The 14,757-nt window shown below is 50.7% G+C and overlaps 1 protein-coding gene across 1 annotated transcript; it reads left to right on the top strand.

Moving 5' to 3' along the window:
* The first annotated feature begins 887 nt into the window (after positions 1-887).
* LOC140902053 (NTPase KAP family P-loop domain-containing protein 1) lies at positions 888-11,974 on the top strand. The gene is made up of 4 exons (XM_073321686.2): positions 888-966; positions 7,198-7,329; positions 7,510-9,299; positions 10,527-11,974. The coding sequence occupies exons 1-4, from the start codon at positions 924-926 to the stop codon at positions 10,860-10,862; spliced, it is 2,301 nt and encodes a 766-aa protein (XP_073177787.1). The 5' UTR covers positions 888-923; the 3' UTR covers positions 10,863-11,974.
* The last annotated feature ends 2,783 nt before the right edge of the window (positions 11,975-14,757 follow it).

Consider the following 14,757-nt stretch of genomic DNA (forward strand, 5'->3'; position numbering starts at 1 on the left):
TTCATCTCAGTGTATACTCTAAACGAAACATTATTAAACATTACAGAATATATTCTATTTGAAATGAAAAATAATCAAAGCCCTTTGGGCTTATACATGATAAGAAGTTGAAGCATTGCATTTCACCATATATGTATGGAGCCTTATGAAATGTGATATTCAAAGAGAACCGCTTTGAGCAAGTGGTTCCAAAACCATTCTTCGCAAATTTCATTCTGCAGGAAATCTTCACAATTTCATCTTTTTTCTTCCGATTTGGGATGAAAGGAAACGGGGTGGAAATTCCGAGGTACGACCAGCTCTAGGGCAGATGCAGCTGTGACCGAGGTGGGCAGCAGAGAAGGGTGACAAAGGCCAGGAATAGCTCAGCTTTGAGGATAGCCCTGAGACTGCGGAGGCAGAGTTGTCCTGAGTTAGGTTGGACATTAGGAAAAACTTCCTAACTCTCAGGGTGGTGAAGCACTGGAATAAATGGCCTAGGGAGGTTGTGGAATCCCCATCACTGGACGTTTTTAAGAGCAGGTTTGACAAACACCTCTCCGGGATGGTCCAGATAATACTTAGTCCTGCCTCGGTGCAGGGCATGGACTAGATGACCTCTTGAGGTCCCTTCCAGTCCTACTTTGCTATGATTCTATGAGCTGGTGGAGCCAGGTTCTGAAACCTCTGTGTCCTCCTCAAGATCTGATCCCTGCTAGGCTGCAGATACACTGGCTGTCTCTCCTCTCACAGCCCATCCTGGCTGCTGCTGCTGGAATAGCTCAGGTTAGCTTCATCTGCTCTGTCTTGGAGAAGCTTTACAGGAGAACGGCCTATGAAGGCATCTTGCTGATCTTCGGATCTCTTGGTAATTCCTCTGCATTCTGTTTATTTTTTTTTTCCTCCCTAGCTGGCTGATCTAGTCAAGCCTCTTCAGCCCTTGAATGCCCCCAGGAATTCCCAGTGCGATGGTCTCCCATGCCCAAGGTAACCAGCTGGCTAGTTATGGACAGAGTCCTTGGGTCTCAGCTCCACATCAGGCATGGAGGGTTGGTCTGCCGAAGCCAGGTCCATGTGACCTGATAACCAGCCCTGGTTATCAGGGAGGCAGCTGTATTGATCTGAGAATGGCTGGAAGCCACCATGACTCATTGTGATCTGGGGTGGGGAAGTGAAAGGACTTGAGACCTGCGACATTTCCAGTCCTGCCCTTGATCCCAGAATGTCTGGCTATTTCTCCTGATACGGTTGGTGGTGGGCTGGGTATTTACCTAGACGTTAAGCTCTTCGTGTATGTAAGCACCCAGCACAGCGGCGCTCCCCCCCCCCCCCCCCCGATCCTTCATTGGGTGCCTTAAGATGCTACAAATAATACAAGTAATCACTGGCAATGCTGTTAACAATAACATCATCATCAGAGCTAATATCGCTACCCCGAACGAGGGCTGCTCGCTCCTCTTGGAGCTACGTGTCGCAGGCAGACAGCACTGCATAGGGCCCCATTGGGAAGTCTCCTTTTTAGTCATGAGATCTGGATGCTTTAATATGGATAAATATATATTTAAAGCAAAGGTTAGCATCTGTAGAAATGGGTGTTTCCAGCAAGGAGGCAAGGCCTGGAGATAGCCCTCCATAGAGGGCTACTGATCTGCCTTCCAAGGGTCAGATGCCAGGGACTGCGTTGTTGGGTTATTATGGGCCTTGCTTTGCCGTCAGACAGCAGGCTACGGGGCAGCAAGCGGGTGAAGGCTGTGTGCCTGCCTTGGGGAGGGGAGAGACAGGATTCTATCCTGGGAGAGCAGCAGCTGGGGGAGACCATCTGCCTGGGGGGGGAGCCCCAATATCCTGCAGGAATGGGGCCTGGTTTCTTGTTCCAGCCCTTCCCTTAGGTGCGATTGTGGCTGGCACAGTTTCAAAAGCGGAGTTACTTGGCCCTGTAATCCTGAAAGCCGAGTGACTCCGCCTGCTGGCACTTATCACTCCCTCGCCTCTTGCTGTTTAATCAGCTTGTTTAACCAAGGAGGGAGGGAAAAGGGGAACCTTTGGCTATTTGAAGGTTGCGTGCAAATGGAGGGAAAGGGGATGGATAAAGAAGGGCTGAGCGTGGGGCTGCCTCTATTTAAATACATGCCCAAAGATGCCCTGAAAATCTGGGAGAATCACTGGGCGGCTGGCCTGAACGAGATGGCTAAACAGCTTGGCAGCTGGAGTTTTGGAGCCTTGTTATTCCTGGTAATGTGGGTAGATGGCTCCCATTCAGTGGGATTTCTGCCAGGAAGATGACCACAAATAGTGGCCTTTATTCCCCATGTCACTTCCCCAGGTGTCTGACTTTTGTCGCTGAGATCAAGAATTGTATACGATTCAAAGAGGAACGGGCTGGTTTATCTGGCTAGCCAGTGTTTGAATAGTTAATAATAATCCCTTGCTATTATTTGTAGATCTCAAAGCACTTTAAAAAGGAGAATCAGTATCATTGTTCCCATTTTACAGATGGGGAAACTGAGATAAAGAGACTCATCAAAGGTCACCCTGTGGGACAGGCAGGAATAGAACCCAGCTCTCCTGAGACCAAGCTCAGTGTTTGTTAGAGACCAGCATGAGACCTGTGGGGGGGCAGGGGCAGAGTAAACATAAGAACAGCCATACTGGGTCAGATCGATGATCCATCTAGCCCTGTATCCTGTCTTCCAACAGCAACTGGTGCCAGATGCTTCAGAGGGAATGACAGACCAGGGCAATTATTGAGTGATCCCTCTGACAGTTGGAGGCTTAGGGACACCCGGAACATGGGGTTATGTTCCTGACCATCTTGACTAATAGCCATTGATGGACCTATCCTCCATGGATTTACCTCATTCTTTTTGAACCCAGTTACATGTTTGGCCTTCACAACATCCCCTGGCAATGAGTTCCACAGGTTCATGAGTGGGTTGAGTGAATATGTAATTCCTTATGTTTGTTTTAAACCTCCTTACGCCGGTTTTCACTGGGTAGATGATTGCGTTTTAAGATATTCTGAAAACTATGGGCTTCCGAGACGTCTCATGAAGCTCAGCTGCCTCTCAGCATCTGTCTACACTGCAGTCAGGAGGTGTGATTGCAGCCCGGGTAGATGTAGCTGCCCCATATCAAAGCTAGTGTAACTATCGAAGTGAAGCCACAGTATAGATTCATAGATCCCAAGGCCAGAAGGGACCACTCTGATCATCTAGTCCGACCACCTGTGCAGCACAGGCCAGAAACCTGCCTCAAAACCGTTCCTAGAGCAGATTTCTCCAGAAAAAACATCCCATCTTGATTTTAAAATGGTCAGTGGTTATCGGAGAATCCACCATGACCCTTAGTAAATTGTGGTAATGGTTAATTACTCTCACCGTTAAAAATGTATGCCTTATTTTCAGTCTGAATTTGTCTAGCCTCAACTTCCAGCCATTGGATCATGTTAGACCTTTCTTTGTAAGATTGAAGAGCCCATTATTAAATATTTCTTGTCCAGGGAGGTACTGATAGCCTGGGATCATGTCACCCCTTCACCTTCTCTTTGTTAAGGTAATAGTGAGTGACTCAAGGAGCTCGATCTATCGGGCAGGTTTTCTAACCCTACTATGACAGGGTCAGGCCAGATGGCTACAGGAGAGTGATAGATGGTAGATACATTAGCCCCAGAATAAGCAGATCCCTTTTCCCTGGGTAAGATAACAGGAGCTGTTCCAGAACAATCAGGAACTTACTAGATCCAATTAAGGCAGGCAGGCTAATTAGGACACCTGGAGTCAATTAGGAAGCTACTGGAACCAATTAAGGCAGGCTGGCTAATCAGGGCACCTGGTTTAAAAAGGACCTCACTTCAGTTAGTGAGGGGGCGCGCAAGGAGCTGGGAGTGAGAAGGCGTGCTGCTGGAGGACTGAGGAGTACAAGTGTGATCAGGCTTCAGGAGGAAGGTCCTGCGGTGAGGATAAAGAAGGTGCTAGGGGGAGGCCATGGGGAAGTGGCCCAGGGAGTTGTAGCTGTCACTCAGCTGTTACAGGAGACGGTGTAGACAGCTGCATTCCACAGGGCCCTGGGCTGGAACCCGGAGTAGAGGGCGGGCTCAGATTCCCCCCCCAACTCATCCTCCCAACTCCCTATCTGACACAGAAGGCGTTGACCTGGTCTGTGAGCAACACCAGAAAGGAAGGTCTAATTTGGAAAGGGATCTGGCCTGTCCCCGACCCACTAGGTGGGACAGCAGAGATTGTTCTCCCTTTCCCCCATGCTGGCCAGTGATGAGGTTAGCTGAGTGAATGGCAGGTTTGAGCCCACTAGCAAAAGTGGCCAAATTGAGGGCTGCCATGGACCTCTGAGGTGAGCAAATCTGCCAGAAAGCGCAGGACCCACCAAAGCAGAGAAGGAACTTTGTCACACTACATTCTCATGGTGCTGCTCTGACCCCTCTCCAATTTATCAGCATCCTTCTTGAATTGTGTGCACCAGACCTGGACACAGGTTTCCAGCAGTGGTGGAATAGTGCCAAATATAGAGGTAAAATGACCTCTTTACTCAGGCTGAAAGTAAGTAGAGGGACTTACTGGTATGCTGGGTCCCCCCTGGGCAAGGTGTGGGGGCGGCTCTGGCCCCCGGAAGAGTTGGGACCTTGGGCGGAAGGGGCAGGGCTGGGAACCAGACTCCCTCAGCCGGCCATTCAGGGGCCCCATTTGTGGCAGCAGCAGCCGGGAGCCCCAGGGCTCTGGTGGGGATTTGAAGGGCCCAGGGCTCCTGGCTGCTGCCACAGCAGCCAGGAGCTCTGGGACCCTTTTAACTTGCCAGGCCTGCCCAGGGCAGCTGCCCCTTTTGCTCCCCGCCCCCCACTGGCAGCCCCAATGGTCGGGTCCAGTAGCGCTGCTGGACCTGGGGGAGCAAAAGAGGCAACGACGTGAAGCGGTGCTTTAGGGTTGGCCACGTGTGGGCCAGTACTGGCGGCTGGTTCTTACCAGTACGCTGTACCAGCCCGCACTGGCCCACTTCCACCTCTGCCTTTACTCCTGCTCAAGATTCTCCTGATACGTCCTAGGATCCCATTAGCTTTTTTAGCCTCGGTGCTGCACTGGAAGCTCACGTTCAGCTGATGACCCACCGTAATTTCTATGCATTATTTTGTCAAACCATCTTATCTTGTACTCGATTGGGATGTATTTGTATTAGCTGGCCTATATTTCCGTAAATATCTAGAGCCTAGTGCTCTAGCAACAACTTTGCCAAGTTCATGTCCTGGACAGAGAACTCGTAAGCATCTGCTGTACTATGTGGCCTGACTTTGGTTCACAGCCTCTGGCTCAGGCCTCAAACCTTGTACCAGGCCCAATCCTACACCAGCAGGCCATGGTGACGGCATCGCAGAGATGCCAAGGGCTGGCGGGCCGTATCTGTCCTCATGCCCAGGAGTCCCTCTGCTCCACGGATGCCACCGAGGGACACAGGGCGGCGATGACCGGGATGTGGGATTTAGGGCCTGACAGCCCCGGCCTTCGCTCCCAGGACAGCAGTGTCACCTTATCCTTGAGTGGAAACCACCCGTTTCGGATGAGTCCCTTGCTGGAGCTTCAGCTGGACAAGACCGGCCGGACCTGATTGTGACGGTGGGGGGACGGGGAGGGATAACTCAGTGGTTTGAGCATTGGCCTGCTAAACCCAGGGTTTTGAGTTCAATCCTTGAGGGGGCCATTTAGGGATCTGGGGGGAAACTGGGGATGGGTCCTGCTTTGAGCAGGGGGTTGGACTAGATACCTCCTGAGGTCCCTTCCATCCCTGATATTCTATGATTCTATGTTCGGTCAATTCGTCTTTTAACCAGCTGCATCCTTAGCAGCTACAGCTCAGCAGCTACACTCAATCTGAAAGCACTGGCCGCCAGATCTAGTGGCCATGCAGCATGCACTGGCAACAGCATCACCTGCTGTCCCACAAGAAGACAGCATGCAACATCCAAATTGCATCCAAGGACTGCTGCTGGGGAAATTTTCCAAGGCAGAGATGGGCGCTAATCTCCTCCTAAAACTTTAATAGGAAAATGGTGCCATCAGGATGCCAAGTGTTCTGCAACAGATGCTTCGATGAGTGTTGTTTTCTCATCAGGTCTCTTTCCGCTATTTGCATAAATCCCTTTGTAGTAAAGTTGTCTTTCTTCCTGACATAGCAAGGTGCAAGTTTATTAATAAAATAACAACTTAAATAACACTTTGTTGCTTCTATTGGCCACGCCAGGGTCTCTTTGCATATCCCTCCATTTCTCCCTTCCCCCCACCGTGCCATCCTCCCATCCCCCACTATTTTGGGACTTCCTGAAACTCCCCCTATCAATCCCCCAATGCCAGGGGCTCTGTGCGTTTCCCATATCCCCCACCCCCATACCATTGTCCCCCATTTCCCCCCCACACCAGGGATTTCATAGATTCCCAGGCCAGAAGGGACCGTTGTGATCACCTAGTCTGACCTCCTGCATAGAACAGGCTGGACAACTTCTCCAATATAATTCCCAGAGCAGATCTTTTAGACAAACATCCAGTCTTGGTTTAAAAATTGTCTGGGATGGAAAATCCACCACAACCCTTAGTCAATTGTTCCAGTGGCTAATTATTCTCCCAGTTAAAAATTTACTCCTCATTTCCAGGGTTTTCTGTGGTTTCCTCCACTGCAGCTACATTAGTGTGGGAGGCAGGAGGGCTAGCTGCCCCAAGAACATATCTAAGAGGAAAGGAGTACTAGTGGCACCTTAGAGACTAACAAATTTATTTGAGCATAAGCTTTTGAGAGCTACAGCTCACTTCATCGGATGCTCATGCTCAAATAAATTGGTTAGTCTCTAAGGTGCCACAAGTCCTCCTTTTCTTTTTGCAGATACAGACTAACACGGCTGCTACTCTGAAACCTGTCTAAGAGGGTTTCAGATGGGATCACACGTGTGGCAGCTAGACACTGCTATTTTTAGCATGCTGGCTCGCTCAGAACTAGCGTGAGTATGTCTACCAGAGTTGGAAATCCCACCTCCAGTTCCAGCATAGACATACCCTAAGTGGCCCAATTAATGGGAATCTCAGTGCAGAGGCCAGGATCATGGTGGGCCTTGGACCTTTGCCAGGTATTAAAAATTCACAAGGAAAAGAACGGGAGTAATCCAGCATCCACCACTGATGCTCTCGGTGAGGCTGATCTTCGTGTTTTCCCTTGTCTCTGTTGCAGAGTTCCAGACCAAAGAGGACGTCTACTGCTTCGCCTTAACAAAGGCCCTTTACAGTGTGCCCACACCAGTGACTGTCGGGTTTTATGCACCATGGGGACACTGCAAAAACCTGCTCTTACAGAAAATCCAGCGTGAGTGCTGCCCTGGGGAACATAAGGAGGGGAAGGGATGGGAGAGGATGGGGATTACAACCTTATCCCATTCTTGAACGCTCCCTGGGAGGGATGGATTGTCAATCTGGAAGATCCTCGAGGAGGAAAGATTTAAGGTGCTGCCCGGTGTCTAATGTATGCCTTCCTCTCTTACGGCAGAGTACATGGTTAGCGAATCAACAAAGAAAGACCAGCAGGAATTTCGGCGGAACGGGAAAAAGCAGCGTGGAAGCTCTGGCTGGGATCTGCTCAAGCTCCTGTTTCTCATGATCTTCTACCGGCCGGTCCTGACAGAGCAGCAGAAGCAGAGAAAGAATGTCCAGCATGTCTTCATCCATTTCAGTGCCTGGGAGTATGCGGGCAGCGACCATCTGTGGGCAGGCCTCATCACCACACTGTGTGATGGCATTGAAAGCCACTTTGGTCTCCTACCTGTGAGCATTTACAGGGCCGTAGGCAGGAAATGTGGCATCATCGAGAGACCAGGGGATCAGGAATGGGTTAGCAAGAAGTACCTCTGCCTCCCCCTGTGGGCTGCTGTGATCCTTGTGACCGTGGTAGCTATTGGGGTGGGCGTTCTCCTCCTAGTGGTTGGGATCCCCATTGGGGATGCCTCGGGAGACGCAATAGCTGTCGTGGAGGGCATCGGGGTGACGGCTGTTGGCGTCTCTGCGGCCGCTGCCATTCGGGTCGCCATCATGGTGGTACGAAACGTCATCATCACCCAGAAGACCCAGCTGGAGAGACAGATGAATCGGACGGATCTCAGCGCTCAGCTGGGCTTCATGAGCTGTGTGAAAAGCGAAGTGAGGACAGTCACCAGGTTCCTTCACTTCATGGAAATTTTCCAGCGGCGGAAGCTGCAGGTGGTGCTAGAGATCACTCACTTGGACAGGTGCAGCCCTGACAAGGTGGTCGGCGTCCTGGATGCCATGAACATCCTCCTCTCGGATTACAATGCCCCATTCATCTCCATCCTGGCTGTTGACCCGAGCATCATTGTCGACTGCGTGGAAAGCTCCTTGTACATGAAGGGCATGGCCAACAATGGCTACGAGTTCTTAAATCGCATTGTCACCCTGCCCTTCTCTGTCCCTCGGATGGACTGTGTCACCAAGATGAGGCTGATCAGGGACATCACCGAGCGCCGGAAGTGGCAAGAGAGAGACCTAGAGGAGGAGGTAGGCTTCCAGCAGGATCCCAAGATGGAAGCTAACTCCAAATTTCTCTCAGTCCCTTGCTACGATTCTGCCAACCATGAAGCAGAGAATCCAGGTGCAGATGACAGACAGATACCTCTCATTGTCAGAGACCTCAGAACCCAGGAACCAGGAACTGGCGGCTATGGGAAAGGCATCAGAGCCAAAGACCTCATTCAAGAAGCATTTGACTACCTCCTGGATGACTCCTTGAAGGAATACATGACAGACAATGTGGTGCAAATGCGGCGGATCGTGAACACCATCACCATCACCATCAGGATCATGGCAAATAACGTCCCCAAGGACAAGGTGTGTCCAAAGAAGGTGGTGGACTGGGTGCTCCTTGCCAACCAGTGGCCATGCCGTCTGAGCTGGGTCTTGCAGTGCATCGAGGATGAGGAGCAGAGAAGCAGCCTGGCCTGCTGCCAAGGAAGCCCACTTCCCCCTGACATGTTTCTGTGGGAGGTCTACGAGAAGTACATGGAGGAGCTGGACATGCTTAAAGGCCAGATGGAAAAGCTTCTGGAACTGGACCAGGATCCTGAGCTCTTCCACAACTTCTTGAGCAGCAGGTTTCGGGTGGAGGAGGCCATCTTCTACTTGCCCTACACGGTCAACTTAGACCTGTCCTTGAAAAGGCAGATGGAGCTGCAACGTGGCAGTCACAGCCTGAAGCGGACAAAGAAGTTCAACAGGCTCACGACATGCACCCTGCTGGGTATGACGGTGGATGATATCTGCAGAGAGGTAGGTGACTCTCATGCTTCCTGCCACCCCGCAGAGTCAGCAGGAGGTAGACTGTCCCCATGCTACTTAATAGCAAGCCGCGTGACAGCTGCTCCTCATGCTGAGAGGGAGATGAGGGCGACGGGCACTGGAGCTGGGAGAAAACTATCCCATCTAACCGGTGCATTTGCAAAAGCAAACCATATGTGTGCTACAGAACATTTTTGTTGACGCAGGGCTGGACTCAGGGTTTAGGATTGACTGTTATCCTCTGGGGGGGCAAGGGGCCAGAGCCCCATCACTTTTAAGGGGTGAGCAGCAGGAGGAGGGGGCAGGGATGAGCGAGTGGAGGACAGGGTATCAACGGGAAGAGGTGGTGTGGGGATGGGGCCACAGGGGAATGGGTGGTGTGAGGGCAAGGGGAGAAGGGGTGGCATGGAGGCAGGGCCTCGGGGGAAGGAGTGGTGAGGGCCCCCCCCCTACTTTTAGGGAACTCTAGATGCTCCTGACTTGGTACATGCTTGAAATGGGCCAGGAAATTTCTTGTTGGAACAACAACTCTGATCCTTGGAGCTCTTTTCTGTGACCCCAAAGCCCTTGGCTGGATCTCCAAGGGGTTCCTCCTTTACTCTCTGAAATGACTTCTGTCTGTTTTAGGACTATGGAAGATTCTTAGCTATCTCTTATGTTCACAGCATGCACACAGAGATATGAGATAAAAACATAAATACTCTTGCTGGAAGGTTGTAACGTAACACCACTTTATTTCTTAGAATCCAGAATAACACACAAGAACCAATAAACAGAGGAGACAAAGCAGGCTGCTCCCTAAGGTAGCAAGGCCCAACTCACCCCACTGCAGGTTGATTCTGCATGCTTCCCTACAGAGCCCTCTAGTCTGCAAGCAGGACCAGGAAACCCCCTCGCTCTTAAAGTGATAGCTTGCAATTCCAACACACTCCTCAGTACACCACACTGTGACCTTCCCCCTTAGTTGCCCGATCGACTGTACTTGTCATACCGACTTGATCGGTGGTACCTCCAGTAGTATTCCAGCATACACAAGAGGGATTTTCCAGATACTATTGATAGTCCCACAACCTGCTGGCTGGCACATCTTGTTTGCTAGAATCTGAACGAGCTGACACAGGTTCCTCTCTGGAGCCATCACGGAATCTTCCTAAGAATGTGTTGTGAACATTTCAAATATATGTATGGCGCTAATGGAAGCTTCCTCTTCTCTTCCAGATGGAAACAGTTGGCTTTAAGGAAGAAAACGTCCTGCAGTACCAACAGAGACTGAGGGACCATAATCTAAATGGCCGTGCCCTGGTTTACAGTGACAACAATGAAATCAAAGAAGCCCTCAGCATGAGCCTTGGCGAGTGGACGCTCTTTAGCATATATTTCCTTGGAGTTCTTCCCCAGCCAAGTTCATCCCCTTCTGTTGCATCCTCGGTCCCATTATATGTCAGGCAGGAGGCTCAGAAGAACGTGTCTGGCTTAAGAGAGAACGTGGCTAGAGGGAGCAGGCTGTCTTTGAACATCTCCAGGGAAGAGCTTCGGGAGAAGAGAGAAATCTGAGTCCTGTACAAGACTGGAAGCAAGATCTGAACTTTCCCCATCTTTCTACCTCTCTGCACTGTCAATGACATGTCACGGACAAAGCAATATGCTGGCTATGGAACAATTAGCAATGTGAATGGGGCACTATAGTGTGTCTCAGGGATTTGGGGCACATTCATGTCAACACAGTGGATCTTTAGACACTGGATGTCACAGTAGTTTTGTCTGGTTAGTACAGCAGGAGACCGGGAATCAGAATGTCTGGGATCTATTCCTAGCGCTGTCCCTGGCTTGTTGTGGTTTTGAGCAACTTGCTCCTTCTTTCTGGGTCTCCATTGCCTCATCTGCAAAATGGGTTTAGGGCACGTGTTAGCGCATGGACTTTCCTACCTGTACTGGAGCATTAAGAGCAAAACTTGCCCCATCTGCTGTGTCCCCAGCCACAGTGGAACCAGGATGATGGCCCCTTGAAGGTAGCACAGTCCAGGGAGCTCTCTCATGTGCTATCCCTTGCAGCAGGGCATGGGGAGTGAGGCATGGGCAGAGGCTGGGGGTAGAGGCCTGTGGATTCATGTTTCCACAGATCAACTGGGCAGGATTCCAATCTCACACTATTGTAAGTCAGAAGTGACAGAAGAGGGTCATCCACCCTTCTGTCTACAAAGCACTAGGCCAATATTAACCAGTTAATCCTCATGCATAACATCGGAGATGGGTCACTGTTTTTAATCCTTTCTTTACTTAAGAGGGGCATGGAGCAAGGACGGGTCCAAGGTTACATAGCAAGCCCGTGCTGGATCTGGGAATAGAACCCAAAAATCCTGGCCCTGTATTTTGGACTCATGACTCTGGCCAGGAGAAGCTTTTATAGAGTCCCTTTTCTGCCTATAAGAGCACTTCCAGGCCCCAATCCCGCTCCCAATGCATAGCACAAGCAGCTAAACCTGCCCTGGAGAACTCCTCTTGGGCTGACTGGTGGGGAGAAGAATTCTTGCTAAAAAGCCTTCGAACCATGGTTGGGCTGCTTCTGTAGCAGAATCATCCACATTACCTGTGACATTCCCCCCCACCCCCCCACACCCCCAGAAATTGGTTCCATGGTGGGCCTGGCTGTCTGTGCAGGAAGGTAACCAGTGAATATTTTTGTGTTTAATAAAATTATGTTAACAAATGGTCCTTTCCCGATCTCTTTCCTTTAGAGGCTTTAGGAATTTAGAGCACCCACCCCAAAAGCATCTGAGCACCAGGCTTGGCAGAATTCAGGTTTTTTTGCTTTACAGTGTTGATGGATAATATTGTCACGGAGTCACAGGCCCGGTGCTCTGGAATTGCTCTGTATGAAACCAGACAAGACTCTGGTGTAGTGTGCCATGAAGTCTTTTAGGCTAAAGCCATCCTGGGTTTGGCCTCAGGGCATTCAGCACCCCCATGCACTTCCAGTAGTGGGGTCCACTTGGCTGGTACCCTGAGGGAAGCCAGGGGGACCCTGCACCCCAACTCCACAGTCAGCCATGACTCTCAGCCAGCATATAAAACAGAAGGTGTATTAGTCAATAGGAACAAAGAGTAGAATAGAGCTTGTTAACACAGAAAGCAGGACCGTTCAGTAAAGTCCATCTTGCGGGGAGGGAACCCCAGACCCTTGAGGTCCTGACCCTCCCCCTTGAGCCCAAAACAGAAGACTGCCCTGCTTCCAGCAGCCTCGCTTGTTGCCCCATCTCAGTTCTTTGTCTTGCTTCCTGGACAAAGTGTCACTTGGTTGCATCTCCCTCCTGGTTCTCAGGTTACGAAGGGGATTGGCCATTGCCTACATGCAGACAGCTGGAGGAGCCTCACCTATCCCTGAGGATCTCAATTCTTATCCTTATTCCCACCACCTAGGCATGACTTCAGATCTGGCAGAAAAGCTTTGCTAAGGAAATAGGCCTTGTATTGTGTTTTTGGCTCTGTAGGTTCTCCTCCATGAGACTATTCCCCAGACATCTCCCGGTGAATATGACTCTTGCAAGCTTTGTCCTGGCCACTGTCCCCGAGGAGCGCTGTTGTCTCTGGGTTGTGGCTGGAGAGCCAGTCCCTAGTATAGCTGAGTCCTGAATTGTTAATGGCCCTGGAATTCAGGACCAAGGCTTTGCACAGGGATCAGATCAGAACTTGGAGCCAGTGCAGAGCGCAGGAGGGATGTGCTCTTGGCTGCTCATTCCACTGAGGAACTGAAGACTTGAGACTTGTTGGCTTCCCCCTTCAATCACCCTTAATCCACATGGAGCAAAAACCTCCCCTCTCCTGCTCTGAAATGTTACCATTCCAGGGGCAGAGAGCCTGGGGCCCAGCGGGGCATGTGACATCATAGATCCCTGGACAGCAAGGGTGGGCCAGCAATTAGGGCATTAGCCAGGAACCTGGGTTCAATTCCCAACTCTGCCACAGACTCCTGTATGTCCTTGGTCAAGTCCCTTAACCTCTCTATGCCTCAGTACAATAGGGATGTTAGCCTGTGCTGCCTTCCGGAGGAGTTGTAAGGAAAAAGACATGAAGTATTGCAAGGGGCTCAGATGCTAGGGTGATGGGTGCCAGGTAAGTCCCATAGAGAGCTCTGCAGACCCAGGCGTTAATATGAGGCATTGATCAGACTGTGCAATAGCCCAGGGGAGCTTTTGGCCTTGTCTACACAGGCAAGTTAATGCTGAAAAACCACCCCCCCGAGTGCAGCAAGTTTGAGCTCTTTAAAGGGCTAGTATGGACAGGCTGTGGGCGCTGGGTGGATTACCAGGAGCGCTCTCTCCCAGCACTCACGCGTGACCACATGCGCACATCCCGGAGCAGCACTTGGAACTTTGCCATGTAGACGACTGTCAAACCCACAGAGTTTGTGGGGATTCCAACACTGAATAGTAACTCCACCCATCTCAGAGCCAACTAGCTGGAGGAGACAGGGCTGCCAGGGCAGTAGGAGAAGGAGTTGCCTGGTTCTGAGTCTTCTGGCCAATTGGTCCAAGAGGAGCTGCAGCAGGAGTGGGGCTGTGGCTCCCTATGCAGTGTGGAGTCTGATGGTTCGGTGCCACGAAGGGAACCCCAGTGGCCACTGCTTTCAAGGAGCTCCAGCCTTGCATCTCAGAAGCTTCCAGCTGCAGTGTCTCTGCTGTTGAGTTAACATTTGGCACCAGGGCCCTGGGGTGAAAGATGCTCGGGGTGTGGATGGGTGAATCATTAACAGGCACTGACAATTCCATGGAAGGCTCACAGCTCGGAGGTGAAATCTCAGAATAAGGTGACAGGCCCCACTTTAGATCTCTGTAGACAGCACGGTTCTGATGCCATTATATTTTTCTCTTTGCTGGAACGGAAGTTCACTTCCTCAGAACTAGCCCGCTGTTGGTGGTTGAACTCAATGTCCCTTTCTGAGTGAAAACCAAGGTTGGCTTGAATTCATTCTGGAGGGAGCCAGAGAGTTGTATTCATTTTCAGTCTCGCAAAGAGCGTTGACTCATGAGTGTGTGATGTGAAGGGGCCAGCAGGTGCAGTCTGAGTGTAGGGTGGAATTTTCAAAAGCATCTATGGCTCAGATTTGTAAAAGTAGCTAAGCATTACTGCACTCAGCTTTGCAACACTTAAATCATTTAGAAGCCTGAGACCAGGTCTGCACGAAGAAATTAAGTCTGTGTAACTATGTCACTTGCGGGTGTGAAAAATCTGACCTAACCCCCACTGTAGACAGTACTATGTCAATGGGAGGGCTTCTCCCTTTGAAATAACTATGGCCTCTCAGGGAGGTGGATTAACTACGATGACAGGAGAAGCCCTCCCATCGGCGTAGGTAGCTTCTTCAGTGAAGCATCGTCATTGCTGCTGCATTTTAAGTGTAGATCTTCCTTGAGTCTCATTTTCAGTTGACAGTCAATGTGATTTAGGCTCC

This window comes from Lepidochelys kempii, chromosome 23 (assembly GCF_965140285.1).
Source record: "Lepidochelys kempii isolate rLepKem1 chromosome 23, rLepKem1.hap1, whole genome shotgun sequence".
NCBI lineage: Eukaryota > Metazoa > Chordata > Testudines > Cheloniidae > Lepidochelys > Lepidochelys kempii.